This window comes from Rattus norvegicus, chromosome 5 (assembly GCF_036323735.1).
Source record: "Rattus norvegicus strain BN/NHsdMcwi chromosome 5, GRCr8, whole genome shotgun sequence".
NCBI classification, from domain to species: domain Eukaryota; kingdom Metazoa; phylum Chordata; class Mammalia; order Rodentia; family Muridae; genus Rattus; species Rattus norvegicus.
Genome location: NC_086023.1, coordinates 136,177,574 through 136,204,622, shown reverse-complemented (window position 1 = coordinate 136,204,622; position 27,049 = coordinate 136,177,574). Strand labels below are relative to the sequence as shown.

Below are 27,049 nucleotides of genomic sequence, written 5' to 3'. Positions count from 1 at the left end.
ACCAAGTTTTAGTCACCCGTCACAAGAGTCTTAAGCATCCAGTCTACCTTTGTAGACTTCTTCTATTCCTTTGTTTTTCAAATTATGAATGAATTTCCTGGATCATTTGACATTACACTGACTTGATGTACCTCATGCATCTGGGATAGACTTAAGTATCACTGTGTTTTTAAAGATTAAAAAAAAAAGGATATGTAATTTCCATATGGCTTAGATACCACCTCACACACCGACATTCATCATCACCTCTTTTTGCCAGAAAAATCTCAGATGTACTATCTAAAAGAACTGGGAAACTTTACAACTCAGCGGTTTTGCATATACTGTTTCCGGAAGTGTGCTTCCCATTCAAAGTCCATTTTTTTTTTAAAGATTTATTTATTTTATATAAGTACACTGTAGCTGTCTTCAGATACACCAGAAGAGGGCATCAGATCTCTTTACAGATGGTTGTGAGCCACCATGTGGTTGCTGGGAATTGAACTCATGACCTCTGGAAGAGCAGTCGGGTGCTCTTAACCGCTGAGCCATCTCTCCAGCCCCCCAAAGTCCATTTAAAGTGCCATCCCACACAGTAGGTGTCTTTGGATTTCCTTCAAAAAAAAACGTTTTTTAAAAGAATTTTATTTATTGTCATTTTAAATTATGTGCATGGGTTTAACTCTGTTTGTGCACACGCATGTGGTACCCCTAGAGGCCAGAAGGGGGCATCAGAAAACTTGGAGTCAGAGTTAAAGGTAGTTGTCAGCTATCAGACGTGTGTGCTGGAAATGGAGTGCAAGCCTTCTGCAAGAGCGGTATGTACTCATAACCGCTGAGCCGTCTCTCCAGCCCCCACACAGTGGTTATGTTTAATCAAGCATAAATATCCTCCCATCAGTAGTTACTTCTTTTTTTTTCACTCAAAGTGATTTTATTGCTTGTGTACACAACAGCATTTATGCCACCAGAGCAGAGGCTGTGGATGAGTCATATTTCCAATTGGGTGCGAGCACCCGCTTAGTCTTATAGTAGCGAGCCAGCCGGTGAATCCTGCTCTCTATCGGAATCAGGCAGAATTTAGCATCCTTATCTTTTCTGCTCCTCTCAAGGTGCTTTCACACAGCAACTGCTTTCTTAATCAAATGGTAGAGATCCTCAGGGAGATCAGGGGCAAGGCCTTTGGACTTAAGAATTCTCAGGATTTTATTTCCGGTCACAAAACGGAGCTGTGCCACACCATGTGCGTCCCTCAGGATCACACCTATCTGGGAGGGAGTCAGGCCTTCCTTGGCCAACTTGTAAATTTGTCCCTTCACGTCCTCAGACGTCAACTTCAGCCACGTGGGCACGCTCCGGGCCGTAGGGCAGCGCCGACTGGGACAGGCCCTTCCCGGGAGCGTGCATGCAACCCAGGATGGCGGAGGTCTGGAAGCAAAGAGAGAACGAGGTAGGAAAACGGCACAGGAAGTCAAGCCACCAGTAGTTACTTTTTGAATGCCCATCATTGTTGTTATTTTCTTACTTCAGGGCTCCAGGCTGTGTTAGCTGCTGCCTCTTGTGCCTTTCCTCCCAGCTTTCTTCAGTTTCCTGACAGGTCTGCTCACACTGTACCCGACCTGCACATTTTCACAGCCAGCCTGCTACTGGCGCTTCTCTATCAGGGACAATCTTTACTTCTGTATTCCTAGGGGCTGGCAGTTGGCAGACAATAGGCAATTATTTAATGTTGAGGTTGAGGAGTGTTGGTATACACTTCTAACCCCAGTCTTCAGGAGGCTGAGGCAGGAGGATCACAAGTGGAAGGCCAACTTTTGTAGAGAGCAATTTTCTCAAAAAAAAAAAAAAAACCAACCAGCACCAGTGAAGCCTCTCCCATTGTTAGGGACTAACATGGTGTGTGTGTGTGTGTGTGTGTGTGTGTGTGTGTGTGTGTGTGTGTATGTGTGTGTGCTCGAGCGTGTGCATGTGTGTGTCTTTGTGTACCTTTATGCATGTGTGTATATGTGTGTATGAATTTCCTTTTCTAAATTTCCACACACTTGTTCTCTCATAAGTAAACTGTGTTACGCATAATGCGTTCCATGTTGACATGCTTCTGAAAGTATCAATCAGGGCTGTGCCAGGCTGGAAGTGGTCATGTCTTTTTTGCCTCCACATCAAAGAACCCTATTCACTGCCTGTTTTTAAGTTCTACGCTTGTTCTCAGTGTACCTGCCTGCTGCCCTACTACCACCACCTTTGTATACTTTGTAATGGATATTCAAATTACCATAATGGGTATTCAAATAACCAAAGTAGTATATTTGCATTGGAAAGAAACAGGAATGTATGAAAAATAAAGCCACCACGGGGCTGGGGAGATGGTTCCATAAAGTGCTTCACACACAAGCAATAAGGACCTAAAGTCCGTCCTCAGCACCCACACAGCACCCACTGTGGTGGTGTGCATCTGTAAGCCCAGTACAGGGGAGGCTGAGACCGGAGGATCCCTGGGGCTCACTGATCTGCCAGCTACTCTAATCACCGAGTTCCAGGTCCCAGTGAGAAACCCTACCTTACCTGGTGGAGGTTGGAGAGTTGGCTCAGTGGTTCAGGGCACATGTTGCTTTTTGTGGAGGACCTCCATTCAGTGTCCAGCACCCACATGGTGGCTCATAGCCACCCATCTGTAAACATACTCAAGTTCCTGGAGATCTGGTTCTCTCTTCTGACCTCGACAAGGCCCCACATGCACACAATACACATACATGCATATAGGCAGAATGTTCCTACATATAAAATAAATAGAAACTAGGCATGGTGCATAGCATACGACTTTATTCCCAGCACTTGGGGGGTGGGGCAGAAGCAGATAGATCTCTGTGAGTTTGAGGCCAGCTGGCCTATACAGTGAGTTCCTGGACAGCTAGTCTGTCTCAAAAACAAAACAGCCCCCAAATTAAGGTAGATGGTGCCTGAAAGCTGCCCTCTGGCCTCTACAGGTCTGTACACAACATACATGCACTCTTATGTACCCAAACATATGCTTGTACAAACACATACATGACTTGGATTCACACACACATACACAGAGCCAAAGTTTTCTCTTTCTTCCTGTGCCCCTTGGACAGATGCGCACCCACATCTGTTTTCCCATTGCCCAGACGTAATTGGTATTAGCAGCTTGGTTCACCCCTGGCCTTTGTCCATGGGAGGTGTGTACACATGTGTGAATGCAAATACCTCACGCTCCAAGCACTGTTCTTTGGCTTGCCTGTCTTCTCACTTGACAGTTTGTCATGGCCTCCTTCCATATCAGTCCATCCAAGTCTATCTCATTTTCTTTAATGGCTGCCCCCTTTTAATTTGACGATCTTAATCGTCTGTAAATGGGAAAGCTAAATAATCAAGCTTATTAGAATTGTACCTAAGAAAGAGTAAATCAGCTCCGAGTGAAGGCTTGTGGAATTCTCCTAGGACTAAAATGTGTTAACTTTAGTGCATAGACTTGGCGATGTTTGTTTTGGCTATTCTGGGACTCTTTCTGCTTATTTCCTGCCTCATTGTGTTTTGGATAGCCAAGGTTGCCAAGCACGTGACCTGTGAAGTGGCAAGGTATTAGATGTTCAGTTTCACATTGTAGGTTGTGGCTATTGCTTTGCATTTAAGCTTTTTAATCACAGTTCTTATAGATGGTGACTGTTCACATCTCAGTGCAGAACACTGCAGAGGATGGTCGCTAAACGCTGAGCTGAAATAGAGCTTCCTATGGGTCGTCCACTCATGAGAGCGTGACCTGCATCTTAGGGGAACTCTACAAGTTGATCTGAAGGAGCAGGCGGCTGTGGCACAGGCCTCTAATCCCACTACTCAGGAGGCAGAGGCAGGAGGATCTCTGTGAGTTTGAGGGCAGCCTGGTCTACAGACTGAATTTCATGGCATCCTGGGCTGCACAATAAGAAATGTTGTCTCGAAAGAAATCTTAACAAGCAAATAAATTACAAAGAACAAAGCTGGGTTGGTAGTGCATGTTAGCAATCCCAGAATTCAAGAGGCTGAAGCAGGAGGATCACGAGTTAGATCGAGCCAGCCTAGGCTACAGTGTGAAATCCTGTCTCGGTAAACACACAGGAGGAACAGTGTGTTGTGATATAAGTATTAGAACCCACATAAGGATGCGTTGCCATCCTCCGAGCTAACATGGTTCAATCTGGCTGATTCTGCCTTTAGAGTCTACACTGCTACTGCCCCAGTGGGGCGTTCTCAACTGTCTGCGGTCTTAACTCCAGGCTGCCCACCCTCTGACTGGTGCTTGTTTTGAAATAGAAAGCCTACCATGCTGTACAGCTCAGGGTTTCTCACATCTCTGGGATGAGGCCCACTCTCCTCAGGTTAGCACACAAAGCCTGTTGTGCTGCGACTCACTTCTGCTTCTCTGGAGGCTGAATGCCTCATATTTCAATTCCCAGGGAATGCAAGGGGCTCCTGGCCCCTTCAGTGTCCTGCAGGGCAGGGCTCAGTAAATACATGCCGTTTTAATGGATGAAGTAGTTTGTGTTCCTAGGGTGGCCACTCAACGTGCTCAGCCCAGGATGGCCTCTGCTCCCTGCTCACCCCAACATAATTAGTAATAGTGGCCCACTTATGATTAAACTTTTCTCAGGTCAACAGATATATGGTCACCCTAGTCATAGCGCTGGTCACATTGATTTCTAACTTGTTCTTTTGGCAATCTACTAGATGGTAAGTTCCTTAGGGACAGAAGCATTGTGGGGTCTTTTTGGTTTTTGTTTTGTTTTATTTTTTAAATCTAACCCCACGGCCTTGCACATTTGAGGCATATTTGTTTCAGGTTGTTTGTTTGTTTGTTTGTTTGTTTGTTTGTTTGAGACAGAGTTTCTCTATATGGCCCTGGCTGTCCTGGAACTCACCCTGTATTCCAGGCTGGCCTAGAACTCATAGAGAGCCGACAGCCTCTGCCTCCTGAGTGCTAGGATTAAAGGTTTGTGTGACTTACCTCTTGGCTTGTATTTGTTCCTGTTGGATCCTCTTGTACACTGACATTGTTAGACACTGAGGTGAGACTCTTGAAAAAACCAGAGTTCTTGCTCACATAACGTTTATCACCCAACAGGAAAGAGCAGTCTAGTTAACAATAGGGTCAGCACATGACTGGCATGGCCAGAGACTTGGACATCCCTAGGCTGACTGAACCCTGTGAATGGAGGTGGTCATAAGAAGCCTAGGGGAGCCTACTAGGTGCTCAGAGTTGCTAATTAAACGTTTGGGGTTTTTTTTGTTTGTTTGTTTGTTTGTTTTCTTTTTTTTGGAGCTGGGGACCGAACCCAGGGCCTTGTGCTTGCTAGGCAAGCGCTCTACCACTGAGCTAAATCCCCAACCCCCGTTTTAAGTTTTAACTTAGTTACTGTCTTTTGCTTGGAAGACTCATCTCTAGCCCTGACTGGCCTAGAACTCCCTTGTAGACCAGGCTATGCTGACTTTCAGCAGTCCCCCTGCATCTGCCTCCTTGGTGCTGGGATTACAGGCACCAACCACAGAGCTCAGGTCCACACAAACCTAAGCACAGACTACTCAGGCACATGCTAAACACAAGGAAAAGGGATGATAAAGTCACATCAGAATGGAATATTGATCTCATTCTGGTTTGGACCAGTTATAATCCTGTGAGGTTTCTTGCAGGATGGATTATCCTCATGTTTCCTAGGGGAAAGAATTTTTTTTTCCAGATGAGAAGCCTGACTTTTCAGAAACCCAGCCACAAAACAAAGGAATTACTTCTGAATCCAGGATTAGCTTTCAGCTGGGCTTTGCCTCCTGAGCTGGGCCTATCCACTCCCCCAAGCTTGTTAGATGTGGACCTAGAAGCAAATGACAAAACCCTCTCGGCCCCAGTTTTCTCTTTTTAAAAACTAATAATATTATCTCCAGAAATAAAGGGCTAAATGAGATGATGGAAAGACATTTGGTCTCATAGCTTGGGTTTTAGAAGGTTCTCAAGAATGTTAATTCTGCGTCCATTTCCCCAATTTATCTTTTTGTACTTGATGAATTAACAATCTGAAGAGAAAGAACTATATTATAAACATCAGTGACACCAAGGAAAATTTTTATTGGCAAATCTGGGTGTTAAACTAGGCCCCTTTCCTCTCTCTCTAAACGTCAGTTTTACTCATATTCACTTATAATTTTATTTTTACAGGCAAAGACCCAAAGTAATATTCAAAGCACTAAACATTCGAAGCACTAAACAGCAGGTAGGCTCTTTCGGGGAAAAGGGTAGAGTTTTATATCAGAGCCAAGGTTTGGTGGTCAGCGAGCAGCTCTGACGTCAGGCTTAAAAGATTTAGCCATTTCCCCGTTGGTCACTTTAGTTCAAGAAAGAATCGCGCTCAGTCAGAAACCTCGGGAGGGTAAGGAGGAGAGATGTAAACAAAGGCAAAAGATCTCTATAGTTTCCACTTGGGCGGGCCACCTAAGACCATCCAGCCCTCTAGTGAGGGCAGCCAGGGCTGCTCTCCCGGAGTGCCCGGGGTCTGGACTCCATTTCCCAGAGTCCCTTAGTACCCTAATGTATTCAGTGCTCAGAGTGCCTGTATGTGTGTGAGTGTGAGAGAATGTGTGCGTGCATGTGTGTGTGAGTGTGTGTGCGCGCGCGCGTGTGTGTGCGCCTCCGAGTCCCTGGGAGAGTGGAGGCTCATTCACTGATTAGAGCCAGCGCTGAGAGGCAGCACTGCTCTTCTCTCACACCAACCGAGTCTCTTGATCTGTACATGCAATCCCAGGCAGCTCGCGAGCACAAACCCGGGGCCAGCCGCCTGCTGCTGCTGCTGCTGCCGCTGCCGCCGCCACCGCCGCCGCTGCCCCCGCCGGCTCTGCGCACCCGGGACTTTTCATGCACCACACTCTCCGTCTTCTTACCTCGGTGTCCTGAAAAGTGCGACCGTTCTCCCCTGGAATTTCCACGGCAAGTACGGAGCCCAGAAAGGGGTGTGGATGCGTGTGCGTACACAAGAGGGGTGGGCGCGAGGGCGGCCGGGTTGCTGAGGAACCTGGCTAACTTTCCGGGTTGGTCTCCCAGGGATTCGGGCGGCTCCCCTGCGACAGGGGCAGGGACTGAGACCTGCACTGCCGCGTCTTAGATCTTGGCGACCGAGCCTCCTGGCTGTCGGTGCCCGGCGCGCTCCGTGCGCTGCCTCACTCAAACTTTCCGTCTTGAGTTTTCCTTAATGTGTTTTATTTGGGGGGTGCAAGGGGGAGGGACCAGACGCTGGAATTGGACAAGTAGGGAGGGCGAGGGGGATAGCCAGGGGAAGGGAGCAGGACTTCTCCATCTTTTTATAAGCCCCATTTCCACTTTGTTTGGGTCGACCGCGAGTAAGCTCTCCTGCCCGGCTTCCCGGTGCACCCCGCTGTGCTTTCCAGCGGGCCCGGGCTGAGTGCTACTCAGTGGGGAATCTGAGGTGGCGGGCGGGATAGGAAAGGGGCGATCTGTTGAGAAACCATCCAAGCCGCACAACACATTGCCGACCCAGTGGGGTACCCCGGAGACTCCGGAGCCTTGGGGTTCCCGGAGGCTCGGCTTACTTTTTCCTGGCGGGGACGGGTGTGAAGGATGTGGAAGGAGAACCGGGGGTGCGGTGGGGGTGGGATGGGGAAATCCTCTGCCTGCAGGATGAAGGCAGGTGCTGCCACTGAGGTGAATGAACAGTGCTCTATGTAAACCGGTCAACTCCCAGCTCCGCTGGGTTGGACTGGCCAGGCCTTAGAGTAATGCGATCCCTGCTGGCCTCCTGGGATTTGGGGGGGCCGGGATCCCCTCTTCCAGCGATTATAAGGAACGAGGCGGGAGGACGATCTTGTAAAATCATGAGCTTGCTTTTTTGTATGTGCGTGTGTGGTGTTCTTTTTTTTTTTTTTAACACCTTCTATCTGCCTTAAACTGAGTAACAATTTCTCTTCTTCCGACTTGAGAGCAAAACTTTTCAGCGAGCACGCCGGTTGCTGCAGTCCTGTGGCCACCGCCGCCGCGCTCGTCACTCGGGGCCGAGCGACCTCCTCCGCCCGGAGCCTGTCCCAGCCACCGCGCGCCGGAGCCTCCGGCCACCCCCCACCCCCAACCCGGAGCTTTTCAGGGCTCGGCCTGGGCGTTTCGCCTTTGTGTTTTGTAAGAGAAAGGCTTTTCTTCCAGGGCACAACAAACTTGGGCGGAGAGCTTCCGTATGGCCCCCCGGGCGAGGCCGCCCACGGTGGTGAGGCCATCTAGGGATGCGAGGTTCGTCCTGCGCTACAGTATCCCCGGCAAGAGCTCGAGGCCCGGGTGACCGTGGCCCTCCAGGGCGTGCTGGAGCCCCGAGGTGACGGGGTCTCGGGGTGTTGGAAAGCAGAGGACACATTCTCCCTTCCCATTAAGAACGCACTGCCTTCTCTGGTCCGGGTCACCGCTCCAGTCGAGGCCCCGGGGCCCGGGCCGGGGGCCGGACGCATATCGGGTGGCTGGAGTGCTTAGGGCACGATGGGGCCACCCGGATGGGGCGCGGGTCTGTCTGGGTGGCCTGTGTCCTCCCAGGTTTTCCGCCTGCGCCCCTTCGCTGCCCCAGAAGCAGCTGAAAGGGAAAGCACCGGCGCTCTCTGCTCACGATGTCTTGCAGCCACGACCTACCTCCCGCCTCCACTGTGGCCTCGGCCTGAGAGGCATTTGGGGGGTCTAGAGGGGGGAGAAAAATAAAGAGAGGAGGGGGGCGAGCAGAGAGTAGGACTGTGGGCAGCCGAGCGGACTGGGGCCCTCACCCCCCCCCCCCGGGTTTTCTCGCAAAGGGAAAATGAGCAAAGGGGGTAAAGGCAGAAAAGAGCATCGAGAAAAAGCGCGCCGGGCGTTTCCCGTTCGGATCCCTCCCGGCCGGCGGAGCCCGGGGCTAAGTGGCGTGAGTTCCCTCGCTGCGTTCCGGGGCGTGGAGTGGGAATCCGAGCACTTGGGTAGCGGCGCTTCACTGGGTCCGGGCGCTGAGCGAGCAGGACACACCTGTTCTCGGGGTGTTGCGGCCGGGCGGCGGCTGAGGGAGCCACAGAGCCCCAACCTGCTGCACCCCACGGCCTCAGTCCCGGAACCGCGGGGGCCCTGCGGCTCCGCACCCGCCCTCGTTCGCAGCTGAGCCGGTAGAGGAGTCGGCGGCTGCCCGCCGAGGGGCGCGCGGCCACCGCGCCCGGGTGACCCGCGGGGCGGGGCGGTGTAGGGGCTCCAGGTCCTAGGACTTTGCTCGAAGACTGGCCGCTTCCAGCCCCAGTCCCCAGGCCGTGTGAGCCTTCAGACCCGGGCCCCCGGGCTTGTGTTTCTTCCGAGACTGGCGCCTCGGTTCCCCAAAGTTAAATTGTTTTTCGGGCGGACGTTGTTGGGATCTTTGTACAAAGGCAACAGGGAGCTAGAGAGGTCAGGCCACGGGGAGTGGTGGGTTTGGCTCAGCGTTGACTTGGGGGCTTAGCCCCCCAAGTTTTTTATAGGTTTCTCCTTCTCGTCTTCTTCTCTCGTTTCCCCTAAAAGAGTTATTTTTCCCTTTGGGTTGAGGTTCTTCATGGCTGAAATCTACACCCGCACGCTCAGCATCCCCGCTTCCGCGTGCTCTCGGATCAGTCAGGCTGTGGCGGATTCGCATCCGATGGCCAAGCTAGACCAGGGTCTAGGTCTAAATGTGCTACGGGTTCCTCGGCCAGGTCCCAGGCGTCCGCCCTAACCTGGGAGCTGTATCAGCCTTATGCTCCCTGAGCCCTTGCATATGGTGGTAAAATTCCTGTTAGGGCGGTGTTTCCACGTACCCGTTGGGCATGTGTGCGCGGTGGGGGGGGGGGTCTCTTCAAGCGAAGTCTGTGAACTTAAAAAAAAAATCTCTCCTCCGTTCTTCGAATCCCCCCCCCACCCCCGCTATTCTGGCCTCATTTCCCATTGTTCTTTGCTTTTTAAGTTGCCTGTTAATTTTTTAAAAGTTTATTTATGCAAAGGAAAATATCGTTTAATTTGTTCTATTATTTTAAGTCATGGCTTTTGGAAACGGTTCAGAGACCACAAAAATGTCACCTGTTGTAATAAGCAGAGGAGCGTTGCGTGTGCATTTTAATTGCCAACAGAGTCCTAGATTGGTGGGCGCACTGAGCTCGGCTCTAGGAAAGAGCTTGCTTTGTGGCAGTCATTTCCAAGTGGGTTTGGCTCTCGACAACCACCATCACCACCACCAGCAGCAGCAGGACAGCAGCAGCAGCAGCGACGCGGCTTCTTTGCACTATCATCCCCAGAGCGGGTGAAGAGGCCCCGACCCTAGGCAGGGATGGGAAACCGTTCACTCGCTGGGACTTTCTGTCTGGCTTTCGGTTTTTCTACACGAAAGTGGCTAGTTTGCACCAGAGAGCGCGGACCGCTACGCACCAACCCAGGATCAGATAATCACACAATTCTAAAAGCCGGCTTCTTCATTTGTCTTGCTTCTGGCATGTTTAACCACGCAATTAGTAATCTCACTAATTATTCGGTTAGCGGACGTATTGTAACCACTTTAAACCGAAGTCCGGCGTGTATGATTTCAGAAACAAACAAACTCCCACACACAGACGGCCAAACCCAGCACGTCAAGGATTTGAAATTTTAAAAACTCGATATTTGTTGGTCCCTCTGTCCAACCTCACTGCCTGCCGGACAATTTATTTAGCTTGGTGGATTGATCCCTCCTCCTTGTTTAGTTAATTCAACAAAGACTTTTTGCAATCTGTTTGGAGTTTGTCTGATGCGGTGGGAAAGTAGCGGATGATTTATTTGGTTGCTTTTCGATTTCTGTCTTCAGCCCTTCTTTCTCCTCCTTTCAGCGGGGATGTCAGCTGTTATTACTTCCTATTGATCCCTTTGCAAAGTGAGAAGTGAACTAAAATTAATGTCAATTCCACTGCTCAGATCAATAGCTGGAGTTATTTTAATCTGGATTTGCACGAAGTGCTAAATTAAAAAAAATCAGCATAGAGGCAGAAAAGTACCAGTTACTTACTTTCTCTCTGCCCAGTCTTCACAGTCGCCCAAATGCACCGTCGGGCTGATTATCTCACAATCCATATTTTTTTAATTAAGAGGGGTCAGTTAGTTTTCTTATTTTGGGTTCTGTGTTTAAACCCATGACATTTTGACATTGGGAGTGTATTAACTATAGATTTTCATAATGACTGTGGTCTACTGAAGCCTCATCTATACTGTTAATGTGAGGAGGGGGAAAGAAAGGAAAGGAAAAGAAAAAAAAAAAACCTCCCCTCCTCCTTTGCAGAGACCAACGCCCACACACTGTTGTAAAAGAGATGTGGCCTGGAAAAATATTGTTGATTTATTTTCAGTATAATGAAAGTTTTCAAATGAATTTGCAGGTTTGAGTGATTGACCGTGTCCTATTGGAGTGTCCGGTGCTGTCACCGGATCACTAATTTATGGAACTCATTTAACATAATGAGGTGATCTAGGAAGTAAAAATGGAAAGTGAATCCTGGGGGCAGTTATTTTGGGGAAGAAACATTCCTCCCCTCACCCCTGAGCTGTTATAGTTGTCCTTCCCTCCAGCCAGCCTGCTATACTGAGGCTTGATGGACACACAGTGTGTTCATTTCTGTTCTGAAGAGCTGCTCAGACCCCTTGGAACAGCCCTGGACCCACTTTCAGGGCATCTATGTTGTGGGACTATTAATCTGACTTGAAAACAGCCAGGAACAGAATTCCCAGACTTGTCAGGCTAACTGGCTGTCCTTGGCACAACGTTCTCTACCCTGCTCTAACTTGACAGGAAAGTTATTTAAAATTTGGAAGAGAGAAAAATCCGTTAATGTGAGATACATAATCTGGTAATTTAGCAATGATGTCTATAAGGAGAGATGCCAAATGAGGAAGCAGTCTGATGGTGTCCACTCATCTTCCCAATTAATAACAGTCATTGACATGTCTGCTACAGGACGGGAGAAGGAAAGACCCTTCTCGCACTGCACCAAGCAGGGAGGATTCATCTGCAGTCTGAGGGGTTTCTACCTGAGGGACTACGGAAGACGTTGCACTACAGGCCTGGGCTTTCTAAGGGGGGGGGTGTCAATTTTATTTTTGACATGGCTCAATTTAGAAACTGTAGCAGATGGAAGTTTGGGTTATATTTAAGTTCCTTTCAGTTTCTACTGAGAATACACATTTGCAGCTAGTAAGTCTTGGTACTCACCTTACCCTGCCTTTTGACAATACGGTTCTTCTCCCCCCAACCACCATGCAACATATTAGAAACCGAATCAGTAGCTATGAAAACGTGCAGCCTAATTTTATAAGGGAAACTGGAAGGAGACTCTTTGAAATCCAGTTTGTACTGGGGGCCCTTTATTGGACATCAGCTCTGCCTGGGCCAATAAACCGAGGAAAATAAGTCCGAGATTTTGTTAACATTTTGCTCTAAAGGTTAATGGCAGATCCAAGGCAGTTTACAAATTTCCTTAGGAGTGACTGTATTAGTAACTAGGATTACCAATCTGTCCTTTGATGTGCCTGGAAGAAACCATGGACCAAAGGCATTAGTTATGTTTCTAAACATTGTCAGGAGTGCCAGGCATTCTGTTGATGAAGGTCTTGGTTCTTTTTTTAAATGAGAGAACTAGGAGGCCTGTGTAATTAGAGGGGACCGTGCGTAAGAGAAAAAAAATTGTTCACGTGGCACTGATTTCTAGAAACGTTCTTAGGTGATAATATGAAGATGTCTGCATATGTATCGTATCGGTCAATGTGTGTGGTTCAGCCGCACGTACAGTTTGTACCAACTAATATGTACAGTCTAGATGTGTGTGTCATAGGGACCTGTCAGTGTAAGGATGAAGAAAGATATTAACATGGGACATCAGTTAGGTAGAGCCTGGTCTTTCTGTACCTAAGCCAGAAGCTGGCCATGAGTGGTGTTCGTAGGTGGAAGCCCTTTAAAATATAGACCCCCCCTCCACCTAATCTACGGGGTGACTTGGCCTTCCAAAGCTCATTTGCTCGGGGAATATTGTATTTGGAGGTTTTATGATTTTTTTTTCCTTTGCTGGGCTCAGGCGCATTTCACCCGGAACGTGTAGGGACCAAAGTCAGCTACGCGTACATCACAGTAAGTTGTCTATTGATTTTCCTGAATGAAAACGGTCTGCTGCTGCTGCCCACTGGCTCCTAAAGCCTGTGGTGTCTCTTGCCCGAGCATCTGTAAGCCAGAAGGATGGTGTTTCAATCACTTGGGGTTTCCCCTTTTTTTTTTTTTACCTCTCCCTGACTTTCCTCCCCTCTCTTTTTTTCCTCTTTACTGTTTCTGCAGGTCTTCGGAGGGCATGATTCCCCAGTAATAATCCTCGCCCTGATCCAAGGTGCAGGTTGGCCTCCCTCCCAGGGAAGACTGCTTCTTGCGTGACACCCGCCATCGAAAGAGACTCCAATGGACTTACACCGGGCAGCCTTCAAGATGGAGAACTCATCCTATCTTCCCAACCCTCTGGCATCCCCGGCACTGATGGTCCTGGCGTCCACTGCCGAGGCCAGCAGGGATGCCTCCATCCCGTGTCAGCAGCCACGACCCTTTGGTGTACCTGTCTCAGTAGACAAAGACGTTCATATTCCCTTCACCAATGGCTCTTACACCTTTGCCTCTATGTACCACCGTCAAGGTGGGGTGCCGGGCACTTTTGCCAATCGTGATTTCCCCCCTTCCTTACTACACCTCCACCCCCAGTTTGCCCCCCCAAATCTAGATTGCACCCCAATCAGTATGCTAAATCACAGTGGCGTGGGGGCATTCCGTCCCTTCGCTTCCACGGAGGACAGGGAGAGCTATCAGTCAGCCTTTACGCCAGCCAAGAGACTCAAGAACTGTCACGACTCAGAGTCTCCCCACCTGCGCTTCTCAGATGCAGATGGCAAGGAATATGACTTTGGGACACAGCTGCCGTCCAGCTCCCCTGGTTCACTTAAGGTTGATGATACTGGGAAGAAGATCTTTGCCGTGTCTGGCCTCATCTCTGACCGGGAAACCTCCTCGAGTCCAGAGGATCGGAATGACAGATGTAAGTACTTTGGTTGCAGCCCCCTCCCCGCCCCCAGTAAACCTGCCTCGCAGAAGTGTTCAACAGGTTGGCCGCATTGCACATGCTCCTAGGGATGGGAAAGGCCAACCGTGTCCCCTGTGATAGCTTCGGATGGCTAATGCTTACTTACCTCTCCTCAGTGATCAATGATACATAGCTCTTGCAGGTTTTCCGATGGTAGCCAGAGGCAAGCTGGTCTCAGGACCAGACCTGGCTGGCTTCTCTGGAGACTGAGGAGGGAAGAGGGTGCCACGGGCACGCAGGAATGAAAGCCATTTTGTTAGAAAGCACAGTTTCTCAGGGAATTGGGGGCCCAAGGAAGCTTGCCCACCCTGTCTGGCTTTGCTGTCTTCTTTGTGCGGTCTCCTGACCGGAGTGGTACATTTTTCTTCCTTTTCCCACTGTATCATAGCCAGCACACCCCACGTGACTTTATTTTCTCAGCTCTCAGCTCTTGGGTCAGCATCAGGTTGTAGTTCACAGAAGGACAAAGGTGTGGTCGGTCACCAGAAAGTCTTTCAAACAGCTGTGCTCTCCTTGCGATCCCAAGGCTAGAAAGCTGATTTCTCTCGGGACCGGAAGGTTTGCTGGATGCTTATCCCAGGGCGAGCTTTTAGGACTAGACATAGCTGACCCGGGTGACTGCCCCATGGTTGATGTTCACAACTGTTATTAATTCCTGCTTATGAAATGGCTTTTCTCATGTTCTCTGGTGCCTTAGTAGGTTCTGGCTACACTCACTAATCGCTTCAACTTAACCTTTCTCGGGAACTTGTAGACTAGAAGGGCAGAACCCTGCAATCTTCTACTCTGATATAATCAAAAAATAATTGTGTTTTGAAGCTTTGGGGCTGTGGGTAGACAGAGTAGCTTTCTTTGGGCCTGGTGTGAATTTATGAACTGAGGGTGTTTTCCCCTCCAACCTTTTGTTCTAAGACTTGCTTCATTTTATTTTCTTAAGAAAACTACATCTGAGGTTTGCTTTCCCCTCTCCTCTGCTTTTTTTGTGCTCTTGTCCGCTCTCTAACCACCAACACGAACACCATTTTTTTTTTCTCTTCTCTTTATGATGCCGAGGAGAGTAATAGAGACATTGCTGCTTTCTCCCCTGTCGGCCTTGCTTCCTCAGGCTGTCTCCTTGAATTAGGCACTGTGTTAACTTTCCTGTGCTAAAAGGCATCTGCCTACACCCAGCGTACCTTTTCAATAAAAGTCACCATAAAATCAACCTGCCTTGTAAATCCATCGCTCTTTGGTTTTGAAATATGTTGAGAGTGTGTCTTTTATGTCAGTGTCTGTAAGCCAGAGACCTCCCCACTTCAGGGAAAAAGGCTGCGGCTGGTGTCAGCAGAACTGCCACGAAGCCCACTGGCTGTCACCTTCTCAGTTTCTGTTGACTGGCAGGTGCTGGGATCCTGCTCCTCAGGTGTACCTGCCGGACAGGTGTTTGGCCTTGCGTTGGGCTGATTTTCTATTTTGTTTCTGTTTTCGTTTGTTGAGTGTTGAAGGCTCCTGGCCCCTGCTAAAGCTTTGTTGGGTCAGGGTGTGACCAGGTCTTCCCCACTTTTCCCTCCAAGTACAAGTTGAAAATGAAATCCTCTCAAAACCAGTGTGTGGTAAAGTAACACTGGGTGATCAAGACTCCTTTCTCCTCGCCCCACAAACCCTGCTTACTTTTATTTTGTTACCATTTGAGCCCAAACCGGTGTCAGACTGCCAGAGCAGGCACAAGCTTGTTAGTCAAGTCAGAACCCATAGTGTGGCTATCCATTCCCCTCTGCGTGTCAAAGCCATAACTCTTCTGTTTGCCTGGTTTGCATTGTATGGTGGTGCCATCCCCCGTGGAGATGGATCCCTCACACAGGAATACGCCTGGGTGGAGAAAAATTAAATGAGTCTGTCTTCCAAGTGAAATGGAATTCTGACCTTGAAATTAATGGGACTCTGATCAAAAGGGCGGGGAAACTTCTTTATTTCAAAATGTCTTATGAATGGGGAACCTTCTTTCCTTTTGTTTAAAATATCCTTCCTTTATAGACTACTTTGTGTTCTTCCCCTTGTGCTTGTAGGAAGATCTGGGAGTACAGGATCCTTTACACACCCAGATTACTAGGGTTGTATTTAAGACTAATCTTTGGGGTTGGGGATTTAGCTCAGTGGTAGAGCGCTTGCCTAGGAAGCGGAAGGCCCTGGGTTCGGTCCCCAGCTCCGAAAAAAAGAACCAAAAAAAAAAAAAAAAAGACTAATCTTTAAACAGAAACAAAGGCATCAAGTGAAGAGAAGACTGTGCCCAGTGGTGGCCCTGGATCTATGCCTCCTTCCCCTTCCTTGCCTCAGGTGACATAACTGCTACCTTTGCAGGGGCAGAACCCATGCAGGTGGCCGACACCTATGTTTTTGATTCTGAGCTTTTGGAAGGAAGGAGAGACATTTTCTTCTAGGAAGGCTAGAAGAGCACCGTGACAAAGTCGGTGGCAGCTTTCTTGGCTCCTGTCATACACCCCGACATGTGTCAGAATATTTATGGTCTGTTTTATGTAAATACATATTTAAGGGCCGTTAGGAGGCCTGATTATCCCCACTAGATGCCTTTCGGGTCCTCCCTACAGAACCGTTTTGAAATAAGTAATATTTCTCAGATAATCGAGTGACAGTATACAAGACTGCTTCCAAAGGGAGAGAGAGCTCAGGGGCAGATGGGGCAGCAGTGGGGGTTGGGAAGCCAGAAGAGTGGAGAGCAACTGTTCAGAGGAGCATGGGCACAGGATGCCATGCCTGTGCCCACACTGCCAAATTGAGCCGTGTGTGTTTTAGATTTGTCAATTATTAAAATTTAGAATTAATTTCTGATATGGTTGGCTGATTTTTTTTTTCAGTTTTGTCAGGCAAATATTTTCTCATAGACCATTTTTCTAAGACTTAATTAAATGTAAGAGTAAAAGTCCTACATGGGAACTGAGCCTCATAGAATTTATAGTTTTGCTGGTAGGTGGGGTGGGGTGAGCATGGTGTTCAGGTTCCTTATTGGGTGTAGAAGTTTTCTGACTGTGTTTTAGGTTGCTGGAGATCAGTTTTATAATGGAAACACTGACAGGTTTTACTGTGGCAGCCACCCCCTGCTCTTGGTTTGCATCCATATGCAGATATGTTCACGCGCCTTTCAAAAGGACGCCTGCAGACATGCTGTAGTGCACACGTGTTCAGCCCTTAACTGGAGTGCTGATAGGCAGGGTTTCTTTTGTGATTAAATGTGTGTAGGAAAAAGAAAAACAGACACAAGTATATCTGTTTGGGGGGTGTCCTCTCTTCTAGTGGGGATTTTCGGTTGCTTGCCTGTCTACCCACCTGGTTTTGCAGGTGACCCCAAGGTAGGTGTTGGGCCCTGTGAAGCAAGGTGGCCTGCGGGACCGACTTACTGGCCCTGGAAAATGGGAGATGTGGTTTTGTGAGAAGCTGTTCACGAAGGATGCGTAATTCCCCAGGAAGGAGACCGAGGTAACTCCCGTTTATTGTCATTCCCTGAACCAGTCCCCAAGGCTCCTTGTCCAGGGAAATGACGCTAGAATTTATGGGCCAATTACGAACAGCCCATGTTGTGTGTTACATATGAAGTGTCTATAGATGTGTTTCCCAGGGCCTTTAAAATAAACATTCCTCATTAAGGAAACTTTACAGCAAAAGAGGAGGTAAGTCCTACGCGCTGCCCGGTGTCAGCGTCCACATTTATTACTCCCTCCGTGTGCCCTCTGGAGCCTGCCATGTGCATCTATCTCTTGATGGCATCCTTCAGACCATCCCTGTGCCCACATTCCAGCCTGACCTGTCACACCTTTGACCAGCCTTCTTATCTAACCCCACATTGGGGTTGGTTAACATGTATGCTTACTCTAGACCTGAGAGAAGTCAGAACTGTCCCTGTGGAGCTGTGGCTGGCTTTGCCTTCTGGTTTACCCCAGGAAGGGACACCGGTCACTAATCATTAGTGGTTCCCTTGGACTTCTCCCCTTAGCCTTCCCTGTGGCCAGGGAACTTGAGATCTCCCAGAAGCCCCTGTCTTGCTCATCTTTTGATATATTTGGAAAGTCAGCCAGCCCCAGGTCCCAAAAGCCCTGATTGGAGGTGGTACTTTGCATTCTAGATTCGTCTTTATAAAGGCACAGGTCATGGAAGACCCTATGAATCAGTCTAGCCCACTCAGGCCAAAGCAGCTTGGAAAGCCAGCTGACATCATAGGGGGCGAGATAAAGCGGATACTTTCCAAAGACTCTGGGATCCGAGTGGGCAGGGAACACTAGTTCCCAGGCTCCATCTCTGGACTGCAGCTGGACTGCAGCTGGAGCAGATGACCAGTGTGAAGGGTCAGCCACTGACCAGAAAGAGGGGTCAGAGGGTTGCCTGTATCTTGACTGCTTGGGTCCTGCCTGCCCAGGTCTAGCCCTGTGATGCGCTCAGCTGCTTTGGGTTCTCCTCCCACCCCATTCTCCCGCGGGGCAAGAACTCCTGTGATGTGTGTGGTTGTTACCGTTTGTTCACTCCCAACACAGTCACGGATACTCCCTTTCATGCTGCTGGGTTTAATTGTCTTGTTGGGATAAAGAAATGTTTGCACAGCTAAAGTGGGGCCGGGCTGAACGGGAGCGGTCCCCGATGGCTACAGAGCCATCTGGCCTGGCTTGGCTCTGTTCTGCGCGCTGCTCGCCGGCGCCCGGGCTGGCTCTGGCGGCCGCTCTCCCCGGCCCTCGCCCGTGGTCGCCTCTCACGGAGGGAATGCCTCATCACCATGGTGAGACGTGGACCCCGGGGCCGTCCTCCCTCCTTGCCCAGCGCCCTCCCTCGAGTCAATTGTCATGCAGAAGCGATCCGGACTGCCGTTTCCTCACGGCCGCCAGCCAGCGCCTGGCTGCCCGCATCGGGGTGGCTGGTAATTGACCGTGGGGGGGAGGGCGCGGGGACGCGCGCACAGGCCGGGCCACCCAGTGGGCAGCGCCTGTGGCCCAGGTGGCCCCACAAGAGCTTTTAGGGATGCGGTTGACCTCGCCGTCGCTCTTCAGGAGAAGTCCGCGCGCGGTCCCCAGGGTGCGGGGAAGGTCCGTGCGACACCCTACCCCCCGCCCTCCACGTCCCCAGGCGCCCACGTCGCTCTAAGAACCCAGTTCCTTGGCAATGACAGCGACCGGGCGAGATATGCAGGCTGGTGCCCGGGAGTGATTGGAACTCCACGCGCGCGTGCGGGTGGCCATAGAGCGGGCGGGGCACTGAGCCAGGAGGGGGCCGAGGTCGTGAGGACCCAAATGGACTTGTGCACACGCATGTGGACCCAGCTTTCCTCTGGGTAGTAGGGCTTTGAGGCTTCTCCTTTCGGTTTCAAAAAGAATTTCTCCCCTTCATCTTGCTTTTCGAATCTGTAAAATATTCCGGAGTCCGGCTTGGTGAATCTGCAGGATTGCTGGTATTCGGGCGAGGCAGCCGCGGTCGCCTATGACGCTGGGAAGCTCGCAACCAGCACAGCGGGACTCGTTAAAGTCAAGGCAATTTCTGGAACTCTTCCCACGGGAAGTTGTCCGGAACTGCCTTCCGGTCAGCAGTCCCAGGTTGATTATTTGGTAGCCCCCCACCCTTTTTGTTGTTTGAAAACAAAACAAAAACGTCACAAATAGAACAAAACCTCACACTGAATCCAAAGTTGCTCTCTGCCCTCTATCCTCTTTAGTTAGGCAGAAGAGAACTGAAAAATAAATTTTTTTCTTATTTTTAACCCTTACTAACTACCACCATCTGGTCAATAAATATTAGCACAAGATAAAATGTAACATTTGCGAATACTCCAGACTTAAAGTGTCAATTCATTTAATCGAGTTGAAAATTTTAATGTTTTTTTTCTTGGTTTTAACCCATAAACCACATGCATCTGGTTAATAAATAAAAGACCACATGTTGACATTGCTCTTATAAGTACTTGAGATTTGGGGTGATGATACATGTCATAATAAAATCCACACGATTTTAACACTAAAATAACCATAATTTTTGGAATTGAATATTCCTACATGTTAACAGTCGTTCTCAGCACCATTTTTATCTCTCTTAAAGAAGCTGAAAACTTCAAGATAATGTATTGCTATTCAGCCACCAACATGCCTTACAAATTTTAAAAGTGTCACTTCAATTGTGCATTTGTAACTGAACAGAATGTGTTTTTATCCTCGAAGTGTGTGCTCCGGGTGGGGGATTGATAAATATCTCTTTGGGGGAAAGAGAAACATTTCTTGCAAGAAGAACTTTGTGGCAGGCAAGGTAGTGCATACTTTTAATCTCAACCCTGGGGAGGCAGAGGCAGGTGGATCTCTGTGAGTTCAAGTCTAGCCTGGTCTATTACTACTACTACTACTACTAATAATAATAATAATAATAGTAATAGTAATAATAATAGTAATAATAATGATAAACAAATGAATAGAACTTTATTATTTCTTTTCCAGGTTAAGGACATGGAATGGATAACCCTGGTAGAGGCTAGATAAACAGGAATTTATCCCATTTCAGCCCTACCCAATGGGCTAAACTTATTTTTTTAAATCTTGGCTACATTTTAGTTTTGGTATTGTGTAAGGGGGGAATGTGTTGTGTGTGTGTGTGTGTGTGTGTGTGTGTGTGTGTGTGTGTGTTTATTGCACTCTTGCCAAACATATCAAAGGGCTTACTACATTTTAGGTGAGGTCAAATATATGGACCTAGGTTCAGTCTAGACTTCGAAGTTCCTATTAGCACACTACTCATTTGCTACAGGACCACACTCATTCTAAAGATATGCAGGCTCGAGCCAAGACAGGGGTCCTTGAGCTTGATGAACAAAAGGAGGGGAGATACATGAAATCTTTTCCTCAAATGCAGACTTATTTTCCTGATGATGTGGGGGTAGTAAAACACTGCCATAACATAAAAATAATTGAAATTTACTCCCCCCCCCAACCTTCTTCTAGGAACTCAAGAGTGGAGCCTCTTCTGTCCATGTGTTCCCACAGTATGGAGCCCATAAACCCAGGTTTTACACCTTCTTTGAGTGTGTGTTTAAAAGTTTCTGTCTAGATCCTAGTTGAAGCTAGAAGTAATCGAGCAATCCGGGAGCCACGTAAGCACATAGAACCGGCTGGCCATTCAGATATTCCATGGTCTGTCTGGAACTGAAGCGGGGCACAGGTAGCATGGTGTCAAGAGACAGCAAGCTCCGTAAGCCTCCTACGGCTCGCCTCATGAGAACTGTCTTTTCCCACTGAAATCCTTTTGTGGCTGAGACATATAGCTCTGCACCTATCTCAGAGCAGCAGGGACAGGGCTGGGGGCTTGGGGTGGGGGAGGGCAGGAGCAGCCCTGGAAAGGCCTCTGCTTTATTTTCAGGTATATGACTCCCATTTAGGTGCCAGCTAATCCTATATTACTCATTTGACCTTGCTTTTTTTTTTTTTTTTTTTTTTTTTTTTAGTTTGATTTAAATCAAGTCAGAGCAGCCTAGCATAATAAATACCTGTTAGAGGAATAAAAACTGGGTGGGGCCCCTTGAGCTTCAACTCGAAAGGTGAAGAGGCAACAGAATATAGGAGTCAATGAACGCAGCCTCCGGAGTTGAGTTACCACCCTTTAGCTTCCTTGCTAGGTAAATTACTTAACCTGCCCAGGCTTCAGTTGGGAACCTGCAAGTTGGGAACCACAGGACCTAACAGAGTTGTTGTGGAGGACCGAATGGTCACAGATACATAGCTAACCATTAAGTGTCAATATGTAATGACCGTTGTCATTCCCAGGACGATGTGGCGATGAGTCTTCCTTGCTAGAGACCCCAGTGTAGCTAAACACGGGGTCATTAGTAGCCAGCATGTGCAAAGGACCCTCTCACCCACTCCACCTTATGGCAATGCACAAAGAGGGAGGGAGAGAGGTTGTCAATCGAGCCTTTTTCTGTGATGGCCAGCTGCTTCCCTTCCCTTGATCATTGTCTAGCCACCAAGATTAACCCTGGGTTTATTCACAAGCAAGTTAATATTAAGAGTTAGATAAAGTGGGTGTCCAAGTCTGGAAGGGACTTTACTAGGCTAAAATGATTCAGACGGTGGCCCAGATCAAAGGACCTCAATCTCTCGGGTGTTTCCTTAGTCAAGACTTTGTTTGCATCATCGTGCAGTGTTGGGAATAAATAGCGAATTAGAATCCGTGAGTGATGGCGGCTTGGGCCCTGCCTAAGGAGACTTGCTAGAGTGGTATTTAACTAGTATTAGAATGCAGAGTTCCGGAGGTTGAGAATGCCTGTAGATTTTAAGTTACACAGACACTTTCACCCTCTTGCCTGTGTGAGAGGAATCCGTGAACCTCCCCCCATCCGTGTGTGTCACAGTCCTACGGCATGATGGATTGTTGTGCTTGGGGGAGGCTTAGGATGGGGCTTGGAGGGGCCTTGCAGGGGCCTTGCAGGTCAGGAGAGAAATACAGCCACAGCTCTGCGGTAGGGGGGCTGCCGGGGAGGGATTAGGGGGCAGGGCTAGGCCGGGACAGGCCTCCTATGCATGTAGTGCCTGTATTCATTCTCCAGGGAGTAAAAGAGGCCTGGCTGCCATTACTCAGGGTCACAAATAAAGTCAGTGCCTCTCTCTTTGTCAAAGCAAGCTCCATGGGGCCAGGGAACACCAGAGAATGACTCTGCATGTCTGTAGGGAAAGATGAGACCAATCCTCTAGCTGAGGGTTAGACCCTGTGTTTGAGGCTGTAGTTCAGGACACATTTGGAAGGTCCCCTGTTCACAAAGGTGTGTGTCAGTGACAGCCACCAAAGGCTAGCAGCCAGCTGTCTCTGTGGGCTTCTTTGTGGCTCCCTTTAAGGAAGAGGTGCAGCTCCCTGAGGAGCCACAACATCTTCAGGGATGATGGGAACACCAAGTTCTGCTCCCAGCCACCAGGCTCTCTCCTCAGTAGACTCAGAGGTGTGTGGCTGGTACTCTCGATTTGAAGTGTTTTGTTTTGTTTTGTTTTGTTTTTTTGACACAAGGATTCGCTCTGTGGCCCAGGCTAGTCTGAAACTTACTATGCTGTACAGACTAGTCTGGAACTTACCGTATAGTCAAGGCTTCCCTGTAACTTGTAATGATCCTCCTGCCTCAGCCTCCTCTATACTGGAATTACACGATGCCACCAGATCCTGCTCATTTTCAGTTTTGAAGAGAGGGCACATTTGAGACTGAAGTCCAAATGGCAGAATGTTCCCTTCCTTAGGAATAGTAGGAGAGGAGAAAGGGGAGTGTAGGTGAGTCCAGAGGCGAAGACAGTGGGACACACTGGGGGAAGGGGTAAGCAGGGTTGCAGTTAGGGGCTAGGCTCCCGCTTCCTTCCTGAGCAGTAAAATTAAAAAAAAAAAAAAATCCTTAGAACAACAGAAGTCTGGATGCAAGAGCTTCCTTCCTGACAGGGCGACCTGGTGGGGCTTCATTCACCCCAGCAGCAGTCAAGGCTGATTTACTGGGTGGGGTGGGAATCTAGACATGCCAAGTTAACCCTTTCTTGTCCACAGAGTAGCTAAACCACCTCTCTCTGACTTCCCACTGTGGACAGCTTTTTAGTCTCCTCCCTTCCTTGCTGCCAAAGCACCCTCTTCATGAGAGAACTCAGACCAGGAGGAGCTGAGTCACTTGAAGGAGACCTTCCAGTCTGACAGCTGGCTCACGGCTGGCAAGCACTCTAGGACTTTTGGTGAAGTTCTATTGACTTTTGGAGCATCGCACTTTGATCATGGTCTCTGTATTATGGTGGTCCTAGGAAATTGGGAGTTTTGTTGTTTTATTTTGTTTTTGTTTTTGTTTTTTCAAAGCAGGGTCTCTCTGTGTAGCCCTGGCTATCCTGGAACTTGCTCTGTATACCAGGCTGGCCTCGAACTCAGAGATTCGCCAATCTCTGCCGTTCTATTGCTGGAATTAAAGGTGTGTGCCACCACCGCCTGGTAGAAGCCCAGTCTTGTTTCTGTGAGATATTGGCATCACAAAGAGAATGGTGCTTCTTCCTCTTGGCTGTTTGGTGGTGGAAAAAAGATGGCAGAGCATGTCACCAGAGGAGAATGGAACACATCGGTTGGTCTATTTCATCATTCAACCCTGTTTCCTCAGGTGTCTACATTGTTACTAGCACCAGGCTCTGTGCTGGGAGGGAGTGGTAAGAGAATAATCATAGCTTGTGCTGTCTGTCCTGGAGCTTAAAGTTCAGTTAGCTTCTGAAGGGAATCGTAAAAAGAGTTACAGCCAGAGAAGTCTAAACCAGCCTGGGATTAGAAGCAGGAGTATCTGATCTCATCTGAGATTCGGCTATCTGCGAAGCGGGCAACCTTTAAGCTGATATCTGAAAAATCAGGCCATTATTTAGTCAAAGCAGCTCGGTACAACAGTTTACTTCTTTTTTGGATGGAGTATTGCATCTGAGAATGGAAAAAAGAACTCCAGAGCCGGCCTGGGTTGACTGCGATAAACTGAGAATACCATTTCTCTATGGTAGGATCTAAGATGTGACCTCGGATAACGATGGTACCTTATTCAAGCTCTCTTGACAGTATCCATTTGGTGCTTAGATGATTCTGAGGCTCAACATCAGAGAGGACCCTGCTTTTAAAGTAGCTTTCTAAGCCAGGCATGGTAATGCACCCCTTAAATTCCAATACTCCAGGAAGCAGAGGCAGGTAGGTCTTTATGAGTTTGAGACCAGCCTGGTTCTACATAGGGAGCAACAGACCAATCATGGCTACATAGTATCTCAAAAAACAAACAAACAAAACAGAAACATAGCTTTCTAAAGATAAGTCACTGTAAAATAGTATCCGATGGCTTATAATGTGTATCTTAATATCAGAAGACCCAGGAGAACCCAGAGCTGAGCTTGGCACAGAATAAGGGACTCAGCAATTTTTTTCCTGAGAGAAGGGAAGACCTTTCCATGGTGATGTTTAGTCAGGTAGATAAGGTTCCTTGCCTTTTGGCTGAAGTTCGTGGTCAAATCTATACTCGGTACTCCACAGAAATATGATAGGTCTCCTGACTTAGAGTACTTGGCGGGCCTTCACTATGCACCTAGATTCCTGGCACCAGCTCCTGGCAAAGTTTCCAGTGGGAGGAACATTGCTCAGACTTGCCATTCACAGGGTAGGTTAGTGCCAAGAGAATTGAAGAAGTGAAAAAGACAGTGGAGCCAACCGTTGTCCCAGTCTGGCACACACAGACACTAAAAGCAGTTTCTGCGCTGGGGCCTCCACCAGCCTGCCTGTGGTTTTCCCCCACCTCTTATCTTCCTCATCTCCCTACATCCACAGCATTTCCTGCGCTTCTGTGTGTAGAGCGTTTGGCCCAGCGCTATCTGCACGGGAGTCAGAGAACTAGATCCCACTTCCTCTTCTTGAGGGCCTTGAGTTCAAGGTGAATAGGGAGGCTATGCACGTGGGAAAAGCGAGCCTGGAACAAGCATCGTGCGTTTGTGTACGGATCACAGGACAGAGAGTCAGCCCCGTGGCTGAGGTTCACAAGTGAGCTGCTTAGGTGCACCTGTGGTGATGGGGAGGAAGAAGGAAGGAGTTCAGGATTGCTGGTGCCTGTCCCCCATAATTCAGGTTCCCAGGGCCCACATTGGACTTTGTTTTTCTGAGTCTTTGAACCTCTGTGAGTTCAGAAGGAGCCTCCCTGGTGATGTTTGTGCAAGACTGGAGGGAAGGTTTTGCAGAGGTTTTTGGTCTTAAATGGGGAGCCTAAGGACTAGTTAGAAAGGATAGGCTGGGTTCTACCCAGGGATTCTGGAAGCTAGGGATGAAGATGTGGGTCCTGGGGACCAGCAGTGCCTTTTTTCAGCCTCCTGCCATAGGACCATCTGTCCAGATGCCTCTGGCCCTGCCATCCCCAGTTCTGCCTTGGCCCCTCTTCCAGTCACCCCCTTTGCTTCCCTTATTACTTACCGATCAGCTGACTACACATGCTCAGACCTCCCCTCCTTAGTGCACGATTGTCCTTATGAGGCAACCAGCAGAGGGGTATGAGGTGCTTAGCCAGATGTGCAGGAGTCCAGCATGCCTTGATGCGCCTTGGGCTCCTGCCAACGGCTGTCTGCTGGTTGCCGCTGCGCTGCTGGAGGGGCTGCAGAGGGCTCAGTGTTTGCTGTGCTCAGAGCGCTATTCTGCTTCTGTTTGGTTTTTTTTTTTTTTCTTTTTCTTTTTTTTTTTTTTTGTCAGCCTCCTTCCCTCTTCTCCAGCCCCGGAGCTTTCAAATGCTTATTTGTACAGAAATAAGGCTTGGAGGGTTAGAGGAATTAGTCACCACTGTCTGGCTTTTTGCTTTTTGCTGGAACCCCTTGGGTGAATCTGCCAGAGGGTGGAAGGTTAAGTGGAATGTGAACAGGGTTCAGTCTGAGGCTCAGGAACTTCAGACGTCTGTGGGTGAGAAACGCCCTTGTTAACTGCGTCTAGATTTGGGGGTGGTGCTTCTTCCCGAAATAGCCTTCCCCCCGAAACACGTTGTAGTTCAGTTCTTTGCTTGCCCACCCCTCTGACGTGAACCCACGTCTGGGGCCTGCTGTCATTCCTTCCAATGTGTCTCCTCTTGTAGCAAGCACCTGGCTCTGTATAGACTGGGATAGTTAACAGATGTCTACAGAAACACCAGTGAGCTCTGCTGAGGCTGCCCGCTGACATCATAGCCGTCCCACCTCCAGCAGGTGAAAGGACCACACAAGGGCCAGCAAAGGGCTGGACACCCCTTGCGTAGGAAGGGGTGACTAGACGGTGAGGGTGACTTCAGCGATCTGCATCTCTTTGAGCGTCATCTTCTTGTGTATGAAATAAGAGATGTTGACTAACACTTGGCCTGTACAGGCTTTCTGAGTCTAAAAAGATAACACGGCCTTCTCTAATCTATACACAGCCATATAAACAGCACATGCACACACATATACACAGGCACACTCACTTT

At 48.8% G+C, this 27,049-nt stretch overlaps 1 protein-coding gene and 1 pseudogene across 3 annotated transcripts in view; one reads left to right on the top strand and one right to left on the bottom strand.

The window, feature by feature from the left end:
* Positions 1–227: 227 nt before the first annotated feature.
* On the bottom strand, positions 228–1,494 carry Rps13-ps2 (ribosomal protein S13, pseudogene 2; annotated as a pseudogene).
* Positions 1,495–6,605: 5,111 nt separating this feature from the next.
* Positions 6,606–27,049, top strand: part of Rnf220 (ring finger protein 220) — a 222,279-nt gene continuing 201,835 nt past the window's right edge. For 2 of the 3 annotated variants that reach the window (XM_017593798.3, XM_017593797.3), the window contains exons 1-2: positions 6,606–6,946; positions 13,314–14,055. In XM_017593798.3, coding sequence (XP_017449287.1) covers positions 13,431–14,055 — 625 coding nt within the window. In that variant the 5' untranslated portion in view covers positions 6,606–6,946; positions 13,314–13,430. Of the gene's footprint in view, positions 6,951–13,313; positions 14,056–27,049 lie in introns of all 3 variants that reach the window. The other variant, XM_063288245.1, reaches the window with a different exon arrangement.